We start from the raw sequence: 22,503 nt of genomic DNA on the forward strand, positions 1-22,503 counted from the left end.
TGTTGGCAGAGAAACAATAATGAGATGATGACAAGGAAAACGAGAAAGCGATCAGAGGTAGCATTTTAAGGAATTGAATTGCAGGTGTAGTACAGCTCTGAATGGATGCAAGACAAGTTCTGGGAGCCTATAAGATATATAACATCAAGTGAAGACAGCACAGTTGCTCAGATTGAGTGACTGGGGAATTGAAAGATTGAACTCAGAAAGGACGGAGTTTATGGCAAAAAGCTTAGGAAGAAAGGGGAAGACACCTTGGCCATGGGCAACAGGAAGTGAGGATTTAACTAAAAACGTGTGAAGGACAGAAGAGAGCAAGGTACTTGAACCAATGGTAGAAGTTATGGAATATTTTAAGACTGGTAAGAGAATTACTTATAAGATCCTTTTCCCCATAGTCAGTAAAACACAGAATATAATTAAAGTCACACATAATCATTTTAATTTGTTACCAAATTATTATGAAAATAAAGAGAATATACATATTCAATTTACTCCTCAACCTGAACTACTACCAACATAGTGTTTAATTACCCTGAGAGATTTTGCTACGGTTATACAGCACAGAAGGAGACCCTTTGACCCACCACATGCATACTGATATCAAGTATTAGATTAGATTAGTCTCGTCGTATATACTGGAGTGCAATTACATTTTTCGTCTGCATGAAACTTGGAGTAAATAGTGCACATGGTAATAATAAATAGGGTACCTATTTATAATTATCTCATTTACCAATAGTTGGTCCACAGCCTTCTATACCTTGATGATTCAAGAGCTCATCTTGATCCATAAATGTTGTGAGTTTCTGCCTCCACACAACCCTCTTCTAAATCTTTTACCCCTCCCCTGAACCTATGCCCTCTAGCTTTAGATGCCTCTCTTATGGGGAAATGTTTCCTACCACTGGTCTATATAAGCTCCTCATAATTTGGTATACTCCCCTGCTGTTTAAATTCCAGTCATAACAATTTTGCTGATCTACCCACTTACACAAATCCGAAGATCATAATGTTTGGGAAGGTTGAAGCCCCTGCAGTTTTCTACCTCCCAGCCTTATCTGAACATCCAACTGGTGTTCTCCTCAGCCAACTCCATCAGAAAGCAAAAGTTGACAAATTCAATAGAATCAGGTTTAGTATCATTGACATATGATGTAAAATTGTTTTGTGGCACCAGCACAGTGCAAAGACATAACAAATTACAAGTGTAAATAAATAAATAATACAAAAAAAACCAGCAAGGCAGAGTTCTATGGTTCATGTACACTTTAAAAATCTGACAGCAGAGGGGGAGAAGTTGTTCCCGAATCGTTGAGCTGCAGCTTCATCAGGAAGAGGCAATGAGGAGGAGCACTGGAAGAAAAACTTTGTAAGTTGACTCAGAACAGCAGTGCTCCAGGATGTACAGTCCAGAGCAGGAGCCCAGACTTCGATATTTCTCATACACAGAAGGCAGCCACACTGCTGTCAGGTCTATGTTGCCTCTCAGTCTACTATTTCCTGTTACGCCTGTGCCCAACTCTGAGGGGCCGAGGGGTGCAGAGTGGCCCCCTCCTTTTTGAGAATCGCAGGATCACTATTGATTCAGGTCAGGAGACCCAGGAAATGAGAGAAAGACACGCAGAATCCACAAAGGGGTTTGAAATGTCCTGGTCCTCAGCGATACAAAGCAACGGGAAGTGGCCATTGTCTCTTGGAGACGGAATTGTGTATTGAGTACTGTGCTTCGTGGAGGCAATGTGGGCTGGTTGGGGGATGGCATCATTCCACCCTGATTGACATCTGAGACCCCGTGAGTGGGGATAAAAGAGGGTCTGGGGAACGGCCCCTTGAGACGCACCAGAAGAAACGCTAGAAATCCTGTAACAGCGTAATAGCGAAAGCCAGTGGAAAGCCCACGTGCATCCTTTTCCATTTGCCTCGGAATTGGTGGGCCTTACCACGGAAGAACGGCTTTAGCTAAAACAAAGGAGAAATCAGCCCCAACGACTCTCGAAGGATTGACATCATAAAAGGAATGGGCAAGTTTTAATCTCTCTCTCTTGACTCCAACCAAAGGCTGCAGCCTGCAGCTTGAATGAACTCGAGTGACTTTTATATTTCCATCGGACAATACATTATCCCCTGGACAACGATAGAGTTATTTCTTATTGATTATTATCATACCCGCGCTTTTAGATTTAGTATTGACGACGTATATTATCTGTATGGTTGCATTGATATTATTTTTGTGTATTTTTATCAATAAATACTGTTAAAAATTGTACCATCAGACTTCAACGGACCTCTCTATCTTTGCTGGTAAGTGACCCAGTTACGGGGTACGTAACATTCCCCACTCAGTTCCCCTTTCACATGCCTCTCAATTCCAGCCTGATTGATTCACCATCGACTTACACTAGAGATGATTTACAGATGCCAATTAACCCAACCACAAGGGAAATGTGCAAACTCCATACAGACAGCACCCGAGGTCAGGATTAAACCGAAGCTGTGTGGCAGCTGTCATAACTACTGTGTCTCTGTCTCTACCTGCACCACTTACCACTCAAACCCCTGGGTCCAAAGGACAAGTGTATTCACGCCAAGGACAGGTTGTCAAACACAACACAGCAAGTCAAGCAGCACCTAGAGAGGGGAATGGACAGTCTATATCTGGGCTGAGACCTTCATTATCCTGTTGAACAGTCTCAGTCCTAAACATCGACTGTTGATTCCACTCCATACACGATGCCTGATTTGCCGAGCTCCTCCAACATTTTCTAGGCATTTGTCAAAATTTCCAGCATCTTGTGTTGAGGAACGATTGTCACCATGGATCCATACCCCATTGCCATCTTTATGCAGACTAGTAAAGGACCTGGACATGAAATGTTAATTGGTTCTCTTTCCACAGATGCTGCCTGACCTGCTGAGTGTTTCAAGCAGCTGTTTTCATATAAAGCAAGTACCCAGTTTCAGAACCTGCATATGCCAAAGTGCATTGTCAATGGAGCCTCATGCAGGCCTGGTGTTAAATTAAATCCACTTTGACAAGCAGTCCCTCAGCAAAACCATAATATAACTTATGGGCTTTGTGTAAAGCCCATAAAAACATAAAATAAACACAGAAAGAAAAATAGAAATGTTGAAAGAACTCAGCCAGTCAAACAGCATCTTCGTGTCTATAGAAACAGGTTCCTTTTTTGCTTTAAATGGAAATGTTATGTTAGAATGACAGAGCTTATTAGTTGAACAACAGAGGTAGTGAATTTGTTCTTCCCTGGATTCTGCAGGAACAGATCAACAAAGCACTGTTCCAAGGATGGTTATACATAAAGTAACAACCAACAGAGCTGTGAGCTTACTGCAACAACTTGTGAGAGTGAAGGGAGCTTTACTGTGTGTCTAACCGAGTTACACGTAGTCCAGCAAATATTTCCCAACTTGATAACCATAAACATACCATCAAGATATCAAATACAAGCATAACCAATTATTAGAATTTGCAGGTAAAATACCTAGTGACATGATTTCACTGGCTGGAGGACGGCAGGGTTTTATAAGGATTTAAAATCCCCCTTGGATCCAGAATTGTTTTCATTTGCTGCATAATCTGCACTGCCACCCTGGGCTTACTGAAATAAATCAAGTCTTTCTTCTTAAAGCCCAAGCCATGCTCAGCACTGATGCTTCCATAATGCTGAGCTGTCCATTCATACAAGTAGGGCTCAATGTTATCTAGAAGCAGCTGATCTTGTGCTTGAGATACAATATTCAGATGCAAGTTTCCATCACCTACGGAGAGAAAAAATATTGAAATGACAGTTTTAAATATTGTTGACATTGTGCCTTGCCTTTAAATGCCTACACTACCACTTTAAGCATAAGTTGGGATGAAACGCCAATGCCCCAGGATGAGTTTTATCTGCATTGGAGGAATAGAGCAAAAATAGAATTTAAACCAATCTTGGGTTACTGAGGTGCCGAAACCTTGACCCCTTCCAGATTGGCAGCACATCAATGAGTCTCACCTAGGTGCCCGTAGCCAACGACACGCTTCGCCCTCTCCCCCAGTCTCCTCTTCATATCAGTGACGATTGCGTAGATTTTCTCCAGTGGCAATGAGATGTCATATTTATATACGTAGCCATCACGAACCAGTGCCTCGGCGATCCGTTCCCGCAGAGCCCAGATTGCCTAAATGGAGGATCAAACTCTTCAGACTGCTTTGCATCTCACGTCTAGTGGTACTGTCCTCAGTCACAGCTGTTAGTCCCTCGACAAAGTATGACTGTAATGTGCTCGCAATGGCACAGCTGCAATAGGTTGAATATCATGTTTCTGCTTAAAGCACCACATTGATTGTATCTCAATGGCATATTTAGTTCCTCAACCAATTTACAGATCAAACAGAGAGAACTTCAATACATATTCATCAGAATCAGGTTCAATATCACTGGCAAATGTCATGGAATATATTGTTTTGTAGCAGCAGAACATTGCAATACATAAGAATAAAAACTGTGAATTGCAGTAAATATATAAAGTTAAATGAAATAAGTAATGCAAAAACAGAAAAAAAAAGTAGTGAGGTAGTGTTCATGGGTTCAACGTTCATTCATAAATCTGATGGCAGAGGAGAAGCTGGTCCTAAAGTGTGTCTCTTCAGGCTCCTGTACCTCCTCCCTGATGGCAGAATGAAAAGAGGGCATGTCCTGGGTGATGGGGGTCCTTAACAATGGATGCTGCCTCTCTAAGACATCGGTCCTTGAAGATGTCCCGGATGCTGGGGAGGCTAGTGCCCATGATGGAGCTGACAAAGTTTACAACTTGCTGCAGCTTATTTTAATCCTGTGCAGTAGCCCCCTCCCCACCTTAACAGAGGGTGAAGCAGCCAATTAGAATGCTTTCCATGGTACATCTGAAGAAATTTGCAAGTGTCTTTGGTGACATACCAAGCCTCCTGAAACTCCTAATGAAATATAGCTGTTGTTGTGTTTTCTTTGTAACTACATCAATATGCTGGGTCTAGGATAAATCTTGAGAGATGCAGAGATATTACAGTAAGGAGCCGGATCTGTATTAATCAATACGTGAAATGTGGGAGACTGAGAAATTTCCACAACTGGCATTGAGTCTTACTTGAACTCAGTCTCTAGTTTACTCTGATATTGCAGGGTTTAGGCAATCTATTAAGTGAAGGTTCACCCCAGTCCCAGAACTCACACATAACTGTGCTGCTGAGTCCTCTACTGAAAATGCTACCTCAGGACTTAGTGGACTGAGCAAGCAGATAAACAATGTAGAAGCAACTTCAACACAATCTGCTTAAAGGTAAACCAATGTATTGTTACTCCATTGAAGACAAAGGACAGAAAGACTGCTTGGGAGTGTGATGGCAACCTGCTTCCCAACTGGCTGGAACTAAAATTATACTCTTTATTTTATCTGTGACGTGTACATTTTAATTTACAGCTGACATCCAAAATCTTGCTTTAGTTATAATGTGGCTGGAAAGTGGAACACGACTGCTGATTCACTGGTTGAGACAGGTACGTTCACAATACTTAAGCAGCATCTGCAGCGCCCTTGAATTGCCAAGGCTTTGGGCCAAGTGCTAGTAAGTGGGATTTGTCAGTCAGCATAGAACAGTACAGTGAAGAGCCGGTTTGTATTCCGTATGGTTCTACGACTTAGCAACAAAGTGCATCAGAATGGTCAATAATACAGATGATAGAGGTTTCAGAAGTAGATGAGGCAACAGTGGGGTCAAGTGAAGTTATGGAGAAAATGTGGTCTGAAGCTCTAATATGACAAAATAATTGGATTCCGTGGATACACGGAATAAAGACAGTCTTGTCAGTGTCTGGATGGAGGAACTTTCTGCATCTCAGTACTAAACAAGCAGTTCCTGAAATTTGGCTACATTTGAAAACAATGAACTGCTCTCAAACTCTCCAGAAAACCTCTAGACTAAGGGTATCCAACCTTTTTTTATGTCATGGACCAATGCCATTAAGCAAGGGCAAGCAAGGGGTTCCCAAGCTGGGAACCCCTACCATTCAGAACATAAAGACCAAAGTCAGGAACCCAAAGGTTGAGCATGGTGCAACTAGTATCCTGAGCTGCCTATATTTCAATGCAAGAAGTATCACAATAAGGCGTATGAGCTCAGAGCATGGATCAACACCTGGAATTACGACATTGTAGCCACAGGTGAGACTTGGCTGCAGGAGGGGCAGGACTGGCAGCTGAATATTCCAAAGTTCCATTGTTTTAGATGTGAAAGAATGGGAGGGATTAAAGTGGGAGGGGTGGCATTACTAGTTAGGGAAAATGTCACGGCAGCGCTCCATCAGGACAGACCAGAGAACTTATCTAGTGTAACGTTATGGGTGGAACTGAGAAATAAGAAAGGTATGACCATGTTAATGGGGCTATATTATAGATCACCCAACAGTTCAAGGGATTTAGAGAAACAAATCTGTAGAGGGATCACAGGCTGATGCAAGACATGCAAAGTTGTTATAGTAGGTGATTACAACTTGCCACATATTGAGTGGGAATCCCATACTGTAAAAAGACTAGATGGGATAGCATTTGTCAAATGGGGTCAAGCAAGTTTCCTTAATCAGTACACAGAAGTCCCAACAAGAGAACATGCGATACTGGATTTGCTATTAGGGAATGAGACAGGGTAGGTGACAGAAGTTTATGTAGGGGAACACTTTGCATCTAGTGACCACAATGCCATTAGTTTCAAAGTAAATACGCATAAAGATAGATCTGGTCCACCGGTTGAGATTCCAAAATGGAAAAATGCCAATTTTGATGGTATAGTATTAGAACAGATCTGGCAAATGTGGATTGGGACAGGCTATTTTTTGACAAAGGTGTACTTGATAAGTGAGAGGCTTTTAAAAGTGAAATTTTGCGAGTACAAAGCTTGAATGTGCTTGTCATAATAAAAGGTAAAGATAACAAGTAAAGAGAACCTTGGTTTTCATGATTTTGAGGCCCTGGTTAAGAGAAAAAAGGAGATGCAATGCTGGCTGGTGGTGTAGAGGCATCCACACCGGACTTCAAGGCGAATGGTTCCAGGTTCGAAACTGGCCAGCTCCTTGCTCGCTTTCCATTCGTGCTGGGTTGCGTGTCAAGCTAGCAACTCGGACTTGTAAAAAACTGACAAATGCTAAAAAAAAAATGACAAGGTTGCCATCTGATACACCAAAGGTACAAAGAGGATAAGCAATATAGGCAGGTAGGAACAAATGAGGTGCTTATAGAAATGCAAGAAATGCATGAGGACACTTAAGAAAGAAATCAGGAGGGCTAAAAGGTATGAGGTTGCTCTAGCAGATCAGGTGAAAGAGAATCCTAAGGGATTCTACAGATATGGTAAGAGCAAAAGGATTGCAAGGGACAAAATTGGTCCCCAGAAGATCAGAATAGTAATCCATGTAAGGAGCAAAAACAGGTGGGGGAGATCTTAATTTTTTTTTCAGGAGAAGGAGACAGAGTCTATAGAAGTGAGGCAAAGCAGCATCAACTTCATGGACCCTGTACAGATTACAGAGGAGGAGGCATTTGCTATCCTGAGGCAAATCCGGTGGATAAATTCCCAGGCTCTGACAAGGTGTTCCCTTGAACCCTATTGGAGGCAAATGCAGAAATTGCCAGGGCCCTAGCAGAAATATTTAAATCAACCTTAGCGACAGGAGAGGTACCAGAGGAGTGGAGGATAGCCAATGTTCCACTGTTTAAAAAGGCTCTAAACATAAGTCAGGAAATTATAAGCCAATGAGTCTGACATCAGTGGGGGGAAGTTATTGGAAGGTATTCTAAGGGTCTGGATGTGTAAGTATTTGGATAGACATTAGATTATTTGGATAGATTAAGGATAGTCAGCATGGCTTCATGTGTGATTAGTCATCTAACCAATCTTAAAGAGTTTTCCAGGAAGTTGCCAGGAAAGTTGATGAAGGCAAGGCAGTGGATGTTGTCTACATGGACTTTAGTAAGGCATTTGACAAGGTCTTGCATGGGAGATTGGTCAAGAAGATTCTGTCGCTCGGCATTCAAGATGAGGTAGTAAATTGGATTAGACATTGGCTTTGAGGGAGAGCCAGAAAGCTGTAGATGGTTGCCTCTCTGACTGGAGGCCTGTGACTAGTGGTGGGCTGTAGGGATTGGTGTTGGGTCTGTTGCTGTTTGTCATCTATGTCAATGATCTGGATGATCATGTGGTTAACTGGATCAGCAAATTTGCAGATAACACCAAGACTGGGGGTGTAGTAGACAGTGAGGAAGGCTATCATGGCTTGCAGCAGGACCTGGACCAGCTGGATAAATGAGCTGAAAATGGCAGATGCAGGTAAGTACGAGGCTTTGCACTTCAGTAGGACTAGCCAGGGCAGGTCTTATACAGGGCACTGAGGAGTGTGGTAGGACAAAGGGATCTGGGAATACAGGTCCATAATTCAATGAGAGTGAGGTCACAGGTAGATAGGGTTGTAAAGAAAGCTTCTGGCACATTGGCCTTCATAAATCAATGCACTGAGTACAGAAGATGGGATGTTATGCTGAGTTTGCATAAGACGTTGGTGAGGCCTAAGTTGGAGTATTGTGTGCAGTTTTGGTCACCTACCTACACTTGTTTGAAGATGTAACCAAGGTTGAACGAGCACAGAGAAAATTTACAAGGATGTTGCCAGGTCTGGAGGACCTGAGTTACAAGGAAAGATGGAAAAGGTTCGGACTTTATTCTTTGGAACACAGAAGATGGAGAGGAGATTTGACAGAGGTGTGCAAAATTATGAGGGGTATAGATAGAGTAAATGCAAGCTGGCTTTTTCAGCTGAGGTTGGGTAGGACTACAACCAGAGGACATGGGTTAAGGGTGAAAGAGGAACATGAGGGGATACCTCTTCACTCAGAGGGTGGTGAGAGTGTGGAATGAGCTGCTAGTGCAAGTGAGCTCAACTCCAACGTTTAAGGAATGTTTGGATAGGTACTTGGATGGTAGGCGATGGAGGTCCCAGAGCAATTAAAATGATTTTGGCATGGACTAGATGGGCCAAAGGGCCTGCTTTTGTGCTGTACATCTCTGAGACTACACCACAAAACCCACTCAACTCAATAATCCTGCTCAAGTATATCACACCATGACCACTTTGCACAACTTTTTTTGTTCTAATTCTGTTCTTTCTCGTATTAGTTTATATAACTTATGTTAAATATATGTTTATCATATGAATGTTGTGTTACGAATGTGCCACAACTCTGAGGGGCCGAAGGGTACAAAGTCGCCCCCTCCTTTTTGAGAATCGCAAGATCGCTATTATTTCGGGTCTGGGACCCAGGAAATGAGAGAGAGACACGCAGAATCCTCAAGGTTTGGAATGTGTCCTGGCCTCAGCGAAAACAAAACCCCTGATAACGGCTATTGTCTCTTGGAGACGGAATTGTGTATTGAGTACTGTACTATTCATTGAAGCCCTCAGGGGACGACCAGAGTGGGCTGGTTGAGGGATTGCATCATCCCAACCTGATTGACATCTGAGACCCCGTGAGTAAGGATAAAAGAGGGTCTGGGGAACAACCCCTTTAGACGCACCAGGAGAAACGCTGGAAGGCCAGTGACAGCGTTTTATAGCGAACGCCGGTGAGGGCCCGTGTGCGTCCTCCCTTGCCAGGGTAGCGGGCTCATCAAGGAAGAACGGCTTAGCTAATGGACAGGCCACAAGTGAACAGCCACACCAACGAGACTCCGACAGATCGAAATCATAAAAAGGAAAGCCGGCAAGTTTCTAAAAATCTCTCTCTCTCCAACAAAGGCTGCAGCCTGCATGAACTGAGTGACTTTTATATTTCCATCGGACAATACATTATCCCCTAGACAACGATAGAGCTATTTCTTATTGAGTATTATTAAACCCGCACTTTTAGATTTAGTATTGACGACGTATATTATCCGTATGTTTGCATTGATATTATTTTTGTGTATTTTTACTACCGTAGATTCCGGACTACAGAGCGCACCTGATTATTAGCCGCTGGCTCTAATTTTAGAAATAAAATCAATTTTTTAATTGTAAAGGCCGCACCGGATTTTAGGCCGCACCGGATTTTAGGCCGCACCGCTACTTTTAAATATACATACGTATCGGTAACACAAATTACGTTGCATATACTTTTTTACTGAACAGCACGAACAACATTCCAATATCTCCTAGCGACTGGTAAAAATATATATATTGCAGCCTACCAGGAAAAGTTATTGATCGACTTTAACTTAAAAGCAGCGTTTTCGATCGGGTCTAATCGGGTCTGACACTTGCGCAATGCGCTCGGGTCTAATCGGGTCTGACGCTTGCGCATTGCGATCGGGTCTAATCGGGTCTGACGCTTGCGCAATGCGCTCGGGTCTAATCGGGTCTGACGCTTGCGCAATGCGCTCGGGTCTAATCGGGTCTGACACGCTTGCGCAATGCGATCGGGTCTAATCGGGTCTGACGCTTGCGCAATGCGCTCGGGTCTAATCGGGTCTGACGCTTGCGCATTGCGATCGGGTCTAATCGGGTCTGACACGCTTGCGCAATGCGATCGGGTCTAATCGGGTCTGACGCTTGCGCAATGCGCTCGGGTCTAATCGGGTCTGACGCTTGCGCATTGCGATCGGGTCTAATCGGGTCTGACGCTTGCGCAATGCGCTCGGGTCTAATCGGGTCTGACGCTTGCGCATTGCGATCGGGTCTAATCGGGTCTGACGCGCTCGGGTCTTGCTTCGAGTATTTTCCATGTTGATGAGGGTGAGTACAGATGACTGATTTACAATAATTTAATTGTGAAAGTGCGCTTGATTTATCGTACAATTTCATTGGACCTCTGTGAACTACTCATCAATTTTATTGGTCTACTGTTACAAGGCAAAATGTTTACGAGGCGGCATGAAAAAAAAACCATGTATTAGCCGCTCTGGATTATAGGCCGCAGAGTTCAAAGCTGTTCAAAATGTGGGGAAAAAGTAGCGGCTTATAATCCGGAATCTACGGTAATAAATACTGTTAAAAATAGTACCATCAGACTTCAACGGACCTCTCTATCTTTGCTGGTAAGTGACCCAGTTACGGGGTTTGTAACAGTTGTGTATCTAACGACACGTACATCAGATGTTATTACAAGTATGTTTTTCATTGTACCTGTGTATACATGCCTTTGTGTAATTGACAACACCCTCAACTTTGACTGGCTCTGAAACAACTAAGAAAGGCACGTTCATCTGAAGTTGCTGAACTCCATGTTGAGTCCTGAGAAGGAAGCTGAACTGCTGTTCCCCAGGTTTACATTGGGCTTCACTGGAAAAAGCATAGGTGTTAGTTTCGATGTGGGATGGTGCATTAAAGTGACAGGCAGCTGGAAGCCTATGTAACTCAGTTCACTGGCGTGACACATCCTCAAGGAACTCTAGCAGTCCCACCTTTCTTATTTTGAAAATTGTTTAGCTGTGAACCCCTTGAATCTCCTTCCTAAATACCATCAACCACCACTGATCTGAAACTGATTTATCCTCTAGCGGCAGTTTCCAATTCATTTTGCTAAATCACAATTCAAAACAGTAACGCTGACTTTACCCACATCTAGTTTGATTTTATCTGCCTTCATATCTTCCAATCGATTTTTAGACCAGTTTAAGCTACTTTACCAATCACACACAGAGTTCCTACATTCGGCAGTTCAACTGTGTGAATCTGGTAATCGTGAACTGTTAATTTTCATTCCCGAGTACCTAATAATTTTTCAATCTGTCTGTATTTTCATGGAGTTCATCTTTTCACTGCAAAATCTACACGTTTATCCGATATAAAACCGACACAATCTGGAACTACAGACCTTCCTTCCATATCCATTGATTCACTCAGACCTCCACAGAACTGCAAAAAGACATGGAGGACATCTTTGAGAGAAAGTGACATTCATTACTAAGGACCCTCACCATCTACAACAGGCCCTTTCCTCATTACTACCATCAGGGAGGAGATACAGGAGCCTGAAGGCCCACAGTTTAACATTCAGAACTAGTTTCCTCCCTTCCACCATCAGATTTCTGAACAGTCCATGAGCCCATCAGTACAACCTCATTATTTTTTGCACAATTTATTTTTGTACTTTATAGTAATTTTATTTCTTTGCACTACATTATTGCTGCAAAATAACAAATTGCATGTCATATAAGTCAGTGATAACAGATCTACCTCGGAATTTTTGAAGATGCCATGCCATATTGTTAGGCTAGTTTATAAAGCATTTCAAATAATACACATACAGCATAACAATACCAGACTAGCAGTGGCCTGATAATTATCAGTAAAGTCAGCCAAATTGTGCTGGTTGCCTGATTAAGTCTTTCCATTTTGAACAAATACATTATTTTTCAGAGTCGAGATCCGGAGGAACTTTACCTTTATCTTATTTTCCTCGGTTGCTATAGTGCCATCGGTCACCAGACCAGAGTTCATGATCTTCTCCAGGAACCAATTAAGCTTTTCCTGATCATGATTACTATTGGTTCCCGATGTTTCTATCAAGATGTAAAATGGTCCCTCTGGAAGAGAGTGAATAGAACACAGTAACATTATCAAATAGCAAGAAGTAAGGATAAAAAGAAATATGCTCAGTTAAAATATGCAGGGGAAGGGAGGCTGTTGAGGGGGATAAGTTGGTAGAAATGTCACCCTTTGTAGCTAGCAGTAAATGCACCAAAAAAACAGCAACTGTACGATGTGCTCTGCTTCTCAAATTCAGCTCTATTTAACTCAATGGAACCAAGTTTAAGGATGAAAGTGGATGAAGGCAAAGAGGACTGAAAATGGTGTGTGATGACCTATCATGCAAAGCTGCAGAGCTGCAATTTATTCATCAAACTATTTAATGCCAAAACATGGCTGATAAATCTTCCACATCATAGTTTTGTAAACACCATTCCAACTGATACACAACAGTAACAAAGGTCTTCTTAGTTTTCTCAGCAACAACCAACAGAGATGGCACACGAACTGAGTCAGTCTGGATGCAGGACAAAGGAGCTGCAAGCAGTCTTCCCTGGATCTCTGCCCAGGATTCACAGGGATCAGTGGAAATCTGCCAAAGAGAGACTGCTGACCCATCTTAAGTAGGACACTTAACTTTACTCAAATGGCAGAGCAAGAAATCAGGATGGCATTTCTAAAGACCAGAATTTAATGATTCGAATTCTGTGAATAGTTTGAAATTTGTCACCCCTTCAAAGTTCAGAGGCCGGATCTAACACACAGCTGCTACAAACCTGCACCAAGAATGAACTGAAGTCCAACTCAAGGGAAGACAGAATGTGGAAAATCAATGGAGAAAGAAACAGGTTGTTTCTGTTAATGAAAATAGGTAAGAAAAAAATACTTCTGATTATAGAGAATATCAGACACAGAAGTTGTGTACAAATAAGCGTGCGCGTGCACACACACACACACACACACACACACACACACACACACACACACACACACACACACACACACACACACACACACACACACACACACACACACACACACACACGCATGCAAAGTTATAGCCATTAATGCAAGGTAAACTTTCAAGCTTTGCTGTGCAATACCAATTTCTCTTACAAACAGAATTGCCAACTTTTTAAATCCAAAAAATGTATTTTTACATTTGACATAAAGAAACAATCACTGGCACTTTAGAAACTGTACAGAGCATGCTAAGTTTTGGCTAACTGACATTGTAGACAAGTTTAGCATAACTACTCTACTTTGCAATTTTCATTTTCTCTCTGAGCTTCCATGCCTGTTTGTTTTTAACCTTGTTAAGCTGTGTGGCTGCTTTTAATGATTTGTGATACTATATATAAAGATCCTGTAATCCTCTGCCCCATCTAGACATTTACTGAGTATCTAACTCACTTATTCTTCTTGCTAAAATCTGTCTGTTATACATTTATTCTACAAGTTTATTCATAACCTTCCATACACTGGCACCTTTCTCCCTATTAGTTACACCCCTATTTAATGTCATTCACAAACTTTCACATTGTATTTCTAATTCCAGATTCTTTTGTCAATAATGAATTGAAATTGAAATTGGTTTACCATGGTCACATGTACCAGGATGTAATGAAAAGCTTTTGTGTGCTGCCAAATCACTCCATATATAGTACACTGAGGTAATATAAGAAAGAAATGAGCTATACAGCTCTCGTTACATGCACATGCAGTTCAACTCTTTCAGTGATTATGCAGAAAGTTTAAATTAGTAATTCATCTCCTTCTACCTTAGGTCACGAACTTATCAATACGCCAAATTCTACAAAGAAGGGATCTGTATGCTCAACGACCACTGGACTAAGTGTGTAAATGTAGGAAGGGACTATGTTGAAAAATAAATGTGCTAGGTTTTCTAAAATTTACTCCTTCTACCTTAGGCCATGAAGTTATCAATCACCCCTCGGACACCTCTGTCAGGTCACCTCTCATCCTCTGTCTCTCCAAGGAGAAAAGGCCAAGTTCACTCAACCTGTTTTCATAAGGCATACTCCCCAATCCAGGCAACATCCTTGGAAATCTCTTCTGCACCCTTTCTATGGCTTCCACATCCTTCCTGTAGTGAGGCGACCAGAACTAAACACAGTACTCCAAGTGGGGTCTGACCAGGGTCCTATATAACTGCAACATTACCTCTCGGCTCCTAAATTCAATCCCACAATTAATGAAGGCCAATACACCGCATGCCTTCTTAACCACAGAGTCAATCTGCGCAGCTGCTTTGAGTGTTCTATGGACTCGGACCCCAAGTTCCCTCTGATCCTCCACACTGCAAAGAATCTTACCATTAATACTATATTCTGCCATAATTTTTGACCTACCAAAATGAACTACTTTACACGTATCTGTGCTGAACACCATCTGCCACTTCTCAGCCCAGTTTTGCATCCTATCAATGTCCCGCTGTAACCTCTGACAGCCCTCCGCACTATCCACAACACCTCCAACCTTTGTGTCAACAGCAAACTTACTAACCCATCCCTCCATTTCCTCATCCAGGTCATTTATAAACATCACAAAGAGTAAGAGTCCTAGAACAGATCCCTGAGGCACACCACTGGTGACCGACCTCCATGTGGAATATGACCCATCTACAACCACTCTTTGCCTTCTGTGGGCAAACCAGTTCTGGATCCACAATGCAATGTCCCCTTGGATCCCATGCCTCCTTACGTGCTCAATAAGCCTTGCATGGGGTACCTTATCAAATGCCATGCTGAAATCCATATACACTACATCTACTGCTTTTCCTTCATCAATTTATTTAGTCACATCCTCAAAAAATTCAATCAGGCTCGTAAGGCATGACCTGCCTTGACAAAGCCATGCTGACTATTCCTAATCATTTTATACCTCTCCAAATGTTTATAAATCCTGCCTCTCAGGATCTTCTCCATCAACTTACCAACCACTGAAGTAAGACTCACTGGTCTATAATTTGCTGGGCTATCTTTACTCCCTTTCCTGAATAAAGGAACAACATCTGCAACCCTCCAATCCTCCAGAACCTCTCCTGTCCCCATTTATGATGCAAAGATCATTGCCAGAGGCTCAGCAATCTCCTCCCTCTCCTCTCACGGTAGTCTGGGGTACATCTCATCTGGTCCCGGTGACTTATTCAACTTGATGCTTTCCAAAAGCTCCAGCACATCCTCTTTCTTAATATCTACATGCTCAAGCTTTTCAGTCTGCTGCAAGTCAGCACTACAATCACCAAGATCTTTTTCCATCTGTTTCCAATTTAAGCTTCCAATTTCCTGCCTGATAGCCTCATAATTCCCCTTACTCCAAATAAACGCTTTTCTAACTTGTCTGTTCCTATCTCTCTCCAATGCTATTGTAAAGGAGATAGAATTATGATCACTATCTCCAAAATGCTCTCCCACTGAGAGATCTGACACCTGACCAGGTTAATTTCCCAATACCAAATCAAGTACAATCTCTCCTCTTGTAGGCTTATTTACATATTGTGTCAAGAAATCTTCCTGAACACACCTAACAAACTCCACCCCATCCAAACCCCTTGATCTAGGGAGATGCCAATCGATATTTGGGAAATTAAAATCTCCCATCTCGACAACTCTGTTATTATTACACCTTTCCAGGATCTGTTTCCCTATCTGCTCCTCGATATCTCTGTTACTATTGGGTGGCCTATAAAAAACATCCAGTAAAGTCATTAACCCCTTCCTGTTCCTAACCTCCACCCACAGAGACTCCATAGACAATCCCTCCATGATGTCTACCTTTTTTGCAGCTGTGACACTATCTCTGATCAACAGTGCCACACCCCCACCTCTTTTGCCTCCCTCCCTGTTCTTTCTGAAACATCAAAAACCCGGCACTTGAAGTAACCATTCCTGTCCCTGAGCCATCAAAGTCTCTGTAATGGCCACCACATCATAGCTCCAAGTGCTGATTCATTAAGCTCATCTGCTTTGTTCACAATACTCCTTGCATTAAAATACACATCTCAAGCCTTCGGTCTGAGCGCGTCCCTTCTCTATCACCTGCCTATCCTCCCTCTCACACTGTCTCCAAGCTTTCTCTATTTGTGAGCTAACCTCCTCTTCCCCAGTCTCTTCAGTTCGGTTCCCACCCCCTAAGAATTCTAGTTTAAACTCTCCCCAGTAGCCTTAGCAAACCTCCCCAGCAGGATATTGGTCCCCCTGGGATTCAAGTGCAACCCTTTCTTTTTGCACAGGTCACACCTGCCCCAAAAGAGGTCCCAATGATCCAGAAATCTGAATCCCTGCCCCCTGCTCCAATCCATCACCCACACATTTATCCTCCACATTCTATTCCTATTCTCACTGTCGCGTGGCACAGGCAGTAATCCCAAGATTATTACCTTTGAGGTCCTGCTTCTCAACTTCCTTCCTAACTCCCTGTAGTCTGTTTTCAGGACCTCTTCCCTTTTCCTACCTGTCATTAGTATCAATATGTACCACGACCTCTGACTGTTCTCCCTCCCACTGCAGGATACTGTGGACGCGATCTGAAACATCCCGGACCCTGGCACCTGGGAGGCAAACTACCACCTGAGTTTCTTTCCTGCATCCACAGAATCGCCTGTCTGACCCCCTAACTATAGAGTCCCCTACCACTACTGCCTTCCTCTTCCTTTCCCTACCCTTCTGAGCCACAGGGCCAGACTCTGTGCCAGAGGCACGGCCACTGTCACTTCCTCCAGGTAGGCTGTCCCCCCCAACAGTACTCAAACAGGAGTACTTATTGTCAAGGGGTACAGCCACAGGTTACTCTCTAGTACCTGACTCTTCCCCTTTCCCCCTCCTGACTGTAACCCGCCTGTCTGTCTCCCATGGCCCCAGTGTGACCACCTGCCTATAACACTTTTCTATCACTTCCTCGCTCTTCCTGATCAGATGAAGGTGATCGAGCTGCAACTCCAGTTCCCTAACGCAGTCCCTCAGGAGCTGCAGCTCAACACACCTGGTGCAGATATGGCTGTTCGGGAAGCTAGGAGACTCCAGGACTTCCCACATCTGACACCGAGCACAGAAAACTGGCCTCACACACATACTACTTCCTTTCCACAATTAGTACAGGTAAACCTACCTTGCCTCATTACCGCCTCAGCCCATTGAGCCAAAGCCCTATCACTCTGCTACTTCTCACTCCGCTGTCCACTGGATATGGCGGTCTTCTTTTTAAACCTTTCCTGCTCTACTGGCTGACATCACGTGTCTGCGCCGTCTTGCCTCTCTTTACCCCAAGTAGTAAAATGCCTTTGCTCCGGAAATCCATAGCCATTCCACTCGCAGCGTTCTTCCTCCGAATCAAAGACCGCTGAAGATTCCTTGCCTTTTTAAACTTTTCCCGCTCTACTGGCTGACGTCACACACCTGCACAGTCTTGCCTCTCTTTAACCCTGAGTAGTAAAATGCCTTCGCTCAGGAAATCCTTAGCCGTTCCTCTCACAGCCTTCTTGCTCCGAATCAAAATGAAATTTGTTAACTTTGCAGCAGTAGAACAATGCAACACATAATATAGAAAACAGAACTGAATTACAGTAAATATATATTAATCAGTTAAAATAAATAGTGCAAAACCAAATATTTTAAAAAAGTAGGGTAGAATTAATGGGTTCAACGTCCATTCGGAAATCGGATGGCAGAGGGGAAGAAGCTGTTCCTGAATTGCTGAGTGTGTGCCTGCAGGCTTCTGTACCTGATGGCAACAATAAGAGGGCATGTCTGGGGTGGTGGGGTCCTTAATGAAGGATGCCAACTTTCTGAGGCACTGCTCCTTGAAGATGTCTTGGATACTACAGAAGCTGGTACCCAAATGGAGCTGGCAAGTTTTACAATTCTCTGCAGCTTATTTTAATCCTGTGCAGTAACCACACCCCCATCCCCATACCAGACGGTCAGTCAGAATGCTCTCCACAGTACATCTACAGAAGTTGAGTGTAATTATGTAAGTATGTATAATTTGATTTTTTAAACTCTGAGTAATAAACTGAACATTAAGCTTCAACTGTTTGGTCTCTACCTAGACCGCTGAGTGGAGAGAAAACGTGGTGTAGTGAAGTCTACCAAGAGCATTGATAGATATAAATGGACAGATAATTTACATTTAACGTACACACAAATATCAATGGGTGCCTTAAAACTACCAATTAACAGCCAGCTAACTGTTATTACTGAGAAATGATTACATTGTAATACCCTGGCTGAATTACTTTTTCCCCTCAGTTTTTTGTTGGTATATTTCCACTTAATTGAGCTCTCTGCAGTAATCAATGATATCTTCTGTTTTCATTTGAACGATGGGCGTCAATCACTAAGGATCCCCATCACCCAGGACATGCCCTCGTCTCATTGTTACCGTCAGCAAGGAGGTACAGAAGCCTAAAGGCACACACTCAGAAATTCAGAACAGCTTCATCCCCTCCCCCATGGACACTGAACACATGAAGACTATCTCACTGTTATTATTTCTTTGCATGATTTTTAATTTAACTATTTAATACACATATAAATATTTAATGTAATTGATTTACTTATCTTTTCCCTGTATTATCATGTATTGCATTGTACTACTGCCACTGTTAACAAATTTCATGATATACTAAACCTGATTCTGATTTGACCTGCTTCTAATAGACAGCAATGGAATAGTACATCATGCAAAATGTTCTCATCATTCATAGACACAACTGTGGGTTCCCTCAAAAGATACTATACAGCCCTGGCTGTAGCACAAATTCACATTTAGTACATTGGGTACATAAATCGCTTGATACTCAATTCAGGACCTTTACTGTCAAAGTATCTATGAAGATCAACATGTATAAATGTCAGGCTGTTTGAGAAATTCATTGTACGGTGCAACATGCTAGCCTTGACAGGATTGCCCAGATTCTAGGCACAAGAATCTGAAATAGTGTATTTTCTGTACATACTGAATATTCTTTGAAACGACTGAAAGGGGGGGGGGGGGGTGAAGTTTAAAACTCATTGTCTGAAAAAAATAGATTGCAGGCGATTCTGAGCCCCTTATCTATGTGCTGGCGTTGGAGAAGGTCTAGCAAAAGGTCACAATAATGATTCCGGGAAAGACAGGGCTTATGTACGAGGATGTTTGACGGCTCTGGGTCTGTCTTTGCTAGGGTTTAGAATACGGAGGGACCTCATTGAAACCTATAGAATATTGAAAGGTCTGGATAGAGTGGATGTGGAGAGGATGTTTCCTATAATAGGAGAGTCAGGACCAGAGGGCACAGCCTCAGAATAGAGGGATATCCCTTTAAATCAGAGATGAGAAGGAATTCTTCACCCAGAGGCTGGTGAATCTGTGGAATTTATTGCCACAGATGACTGTAGAGGCCAAGTCATTGTGTATATTTAAAGTGGAGGATGACAGGTTCTTCGTTAGTAAAGATGTCAAAGGATATGGGGAGGAGATAAGAGAATGGGATTGAGAGGGATAATAAATCAGCCATGACAGAATGGCAGAACAGACTCAATGGGCCAAATGGCCTAATTGTGCTCCTATGCCTTATGGTTTAATATTACAAATAACAATAATACCATACACAAGCATCTTACAGAGATGTATACAAATGTCACAAAAGCAAGGCGAAAAGTACAGCAAAAGGTTTGTAAGAATATTTTGATCCACTTTATATCATAATGACAAATGAAATGTAATTATGTAGTTTCTGGAAAATGATATAAAATTAACTGAATTAATAAAAGCAGCCTGGTAATTTAGGCCAAAGAAGTTATTTTTAAAATTCAGACAGCATTAACTAAGTTATTCTGTTGCTGCAGTTACGAATATAGTTCATACGAGGTCAAGTGAACTGAGAAATTATGATGCCTCTGCAGACTCACCATACTGCCAGTAAAAGCAAAGACAACACATCAAATGTTACTCACCACGTTTGCTCTGAAATCCTAGTACCATCAGCCCAAAAGAAATAAATTGCTCCTTTAGGTTGTGGTTACTATTGTCACCATCATCCTATAATGTCATTTAATTAAACAGTAGAGCAAGTGTGATTGGCTAAGATCTTATCAAATGTCTAAACATATTTAAGGCTCTTCAATTTCTGACAGAAGCCAACTACTGTAACAATAGTTATGACTGCAGGAATATTTAGTTTCACAAACCCAGGATCTCCATTGAGAAACCTACAGTTAATCTTATTTTACACCCTTTTCCCATCTTACCTCGTAATGGATTTGTCAGTTTTAGATGCTCGTAGACAATCTCTCTACACCCGTAATCCATGAACTCAAATGCAGAGAGAATTTCACCCAACATGCCTTTGGCTTCCTTGAATATGTCCAAGAGTTTGTCAAAGTTGTCACAACCTTGAGACACAGAACAGAGTATTATTGTGTATATTTGTATGGAAATAAATTATTTGTATTCCTAATATAGAGGAAATAAGTTATTCATATTCCTAATATAAAGGAAATAGAGTATAGAATATATACTTCATAAAGATTTCGTATATATTTTACTGTGGTAACATATTTATTTTGCAATATCACGTGCTTACTGCACAGATCTTCATTACTTTATCTGACCCTTTACGAAGTGTATTACTTCACTTTAAAAAGTTGGAGGCAAACTGCATTTGACAATCACTGCCATTCATTCGAAGTCACACACACTTAGCTGCTATAAAGGATTTAAGGGATTTGAATCAAAGACAATGAAAAATATACATAATGTTTCCAAATCAGAATGTTATATAGTCTGCAGATATTATAACCAGTAAATCAAAACATCTTCCCAGGCTTTCTGGATAAACACGATCTATCTTGCCTTTACCTAGAAGAATTACGTTGACAGAAGTTGGCTTCCTTGGACACAAAATGGACACAGCTGTGATTATCCCAAGAGTTCCTTCAGATCCAATAAAAAGCTGTTTAAGATCATAGCCTGTGTTGTCTTTGCGAAGTGATGTTAGACAGTTCAAGATCGTTCCATCTGCAAGTGCCTATCAGCAGAAACAAAGTGTGAAATAATGAGACCCCAGTGAATCTCTCATGGGTATCACAAGAAATCAAAAATGTTCAAGAGCTTCACATTGTTGCTGAAGAGTGACGATGAAAGAGGCATAAAGAGATCGAGCACAGAAACAGTCCTTTTGGCCCAGTGAATCCAAAAAAGCATCAAACACCCATTCAATGATTCATTTCTGTTTGTAATCCCCCCAGATTCTACCACTCACCTACACACGAGGGACAGCTTACCGCAGCCAATTAACCTACTAATCCACATGTCTTGATGAGGGGGAGAACTGGAGCATCGAGAGGAAACCTATGTGGTCACAGTGACCACATGCAAACTCCATACAGACAGCACTGCCAATACTCAGGCTCACAACTGCAGTGTTCTGATTTTCAAAGTTTAAAACCGATCAGCCACAGTTTTGTTAAATAGCAAAGCAGACTCAAAGCCCAGTGGCTGACTCCTGCTCATAATTCATGTCTTTGTACCTTTGTAAAGTCACTCTGGTAAAATTTCCATGGAGTTTGTAGTTAGATCATCCATGCAAATTAATTCAACACACATGACACTTTAAAAAACAGCAAAAAAGTGCCAATAAAGAATGAAAATTCTGAGTCTGAAAGAAGTTAACAAAGAATGAAGAGACACAAGAATCAAATCAGTGCAAGAAAACAACTACATATATAGCTTGTAGGCCAGGCAGAGGGCAAGAGAAGGAGAATAAACATTACACAGCAATTAGAGCAACTGACCACCTGGGTAATCTCAATCTCTCAGCAGGCAGTAGAAGTTAATATGTAGCTGGATTTTGTGTGCACAAAAACATAACTATATAAGAACTGTTTCCCCACATCCAGCTGGTCAAATGTTCCTCACTGCTGATTAAATAGTTTTACAATCAGTTTATTCTCCTGTACCCTATGCT

The 22,503-nt window shown here is 42.0% G+C and overlaps 1 protein-coding gene across 2 annotated transcripts in view; it reads right to left on the bottom strand.

Moving 5' to 3' along the window:
• Positions 1 to 419: 419 nt before the first annotated feature.
• The window catches only part of LOC140725289 (D-2-hydroxyglutarate dehydrogenase, mitochondrial-like), a 33,553-nt gene continuing 11,469 nt past the window's right edge, over positions 420 to 22,503 (bottom strand). For both annotated transcript variants that reach the window (XM_073040568.1, XM_073040569.1), the window contains 5 exons: positions 21,396 to 21,564; positions 20,786 to 20,929; positions 12,447 to 12,589; positions 4,017 to 4,182; positions 420 to 3,780 (listed from right to left, as the gene is read on the bottom strand). In XM_073040568.1, coding sequence (XP_072896669.1) covers positions 3,518 to 3,780; positions 4,017 to 4,182; positions 12,447 to 12,589; positions 20,786 to 20,929; positions 21,396 to 21,564 — 885 coding nt within the window. In that variant the 3' untranslated portion in view covers positions 420 to 3,517. The remainder of the gene's footprint in view (positions 3,781 to 4,016; positions 4,183 to 12,446; positions 12,590 to 20,785; positions 20,930 to 21,395; positions 21,565 to 22,503) is intronic.

The sequence above is a fragment of the Hemitrygon akajei genome, chromosome 3 (assembly GCF_048418815.1).
Source record: "Hemitrygon akajei chromosome 3, sHemAka1.3, whole genome shotgun sequence".
NCBI classification, from domain to species: Eukaryota; Metazoa; Chordata; class Chondrichthyes; order Myliobatiformes; family Dasyatidae; genus Hemitrygon; species Hemitrygon akajei.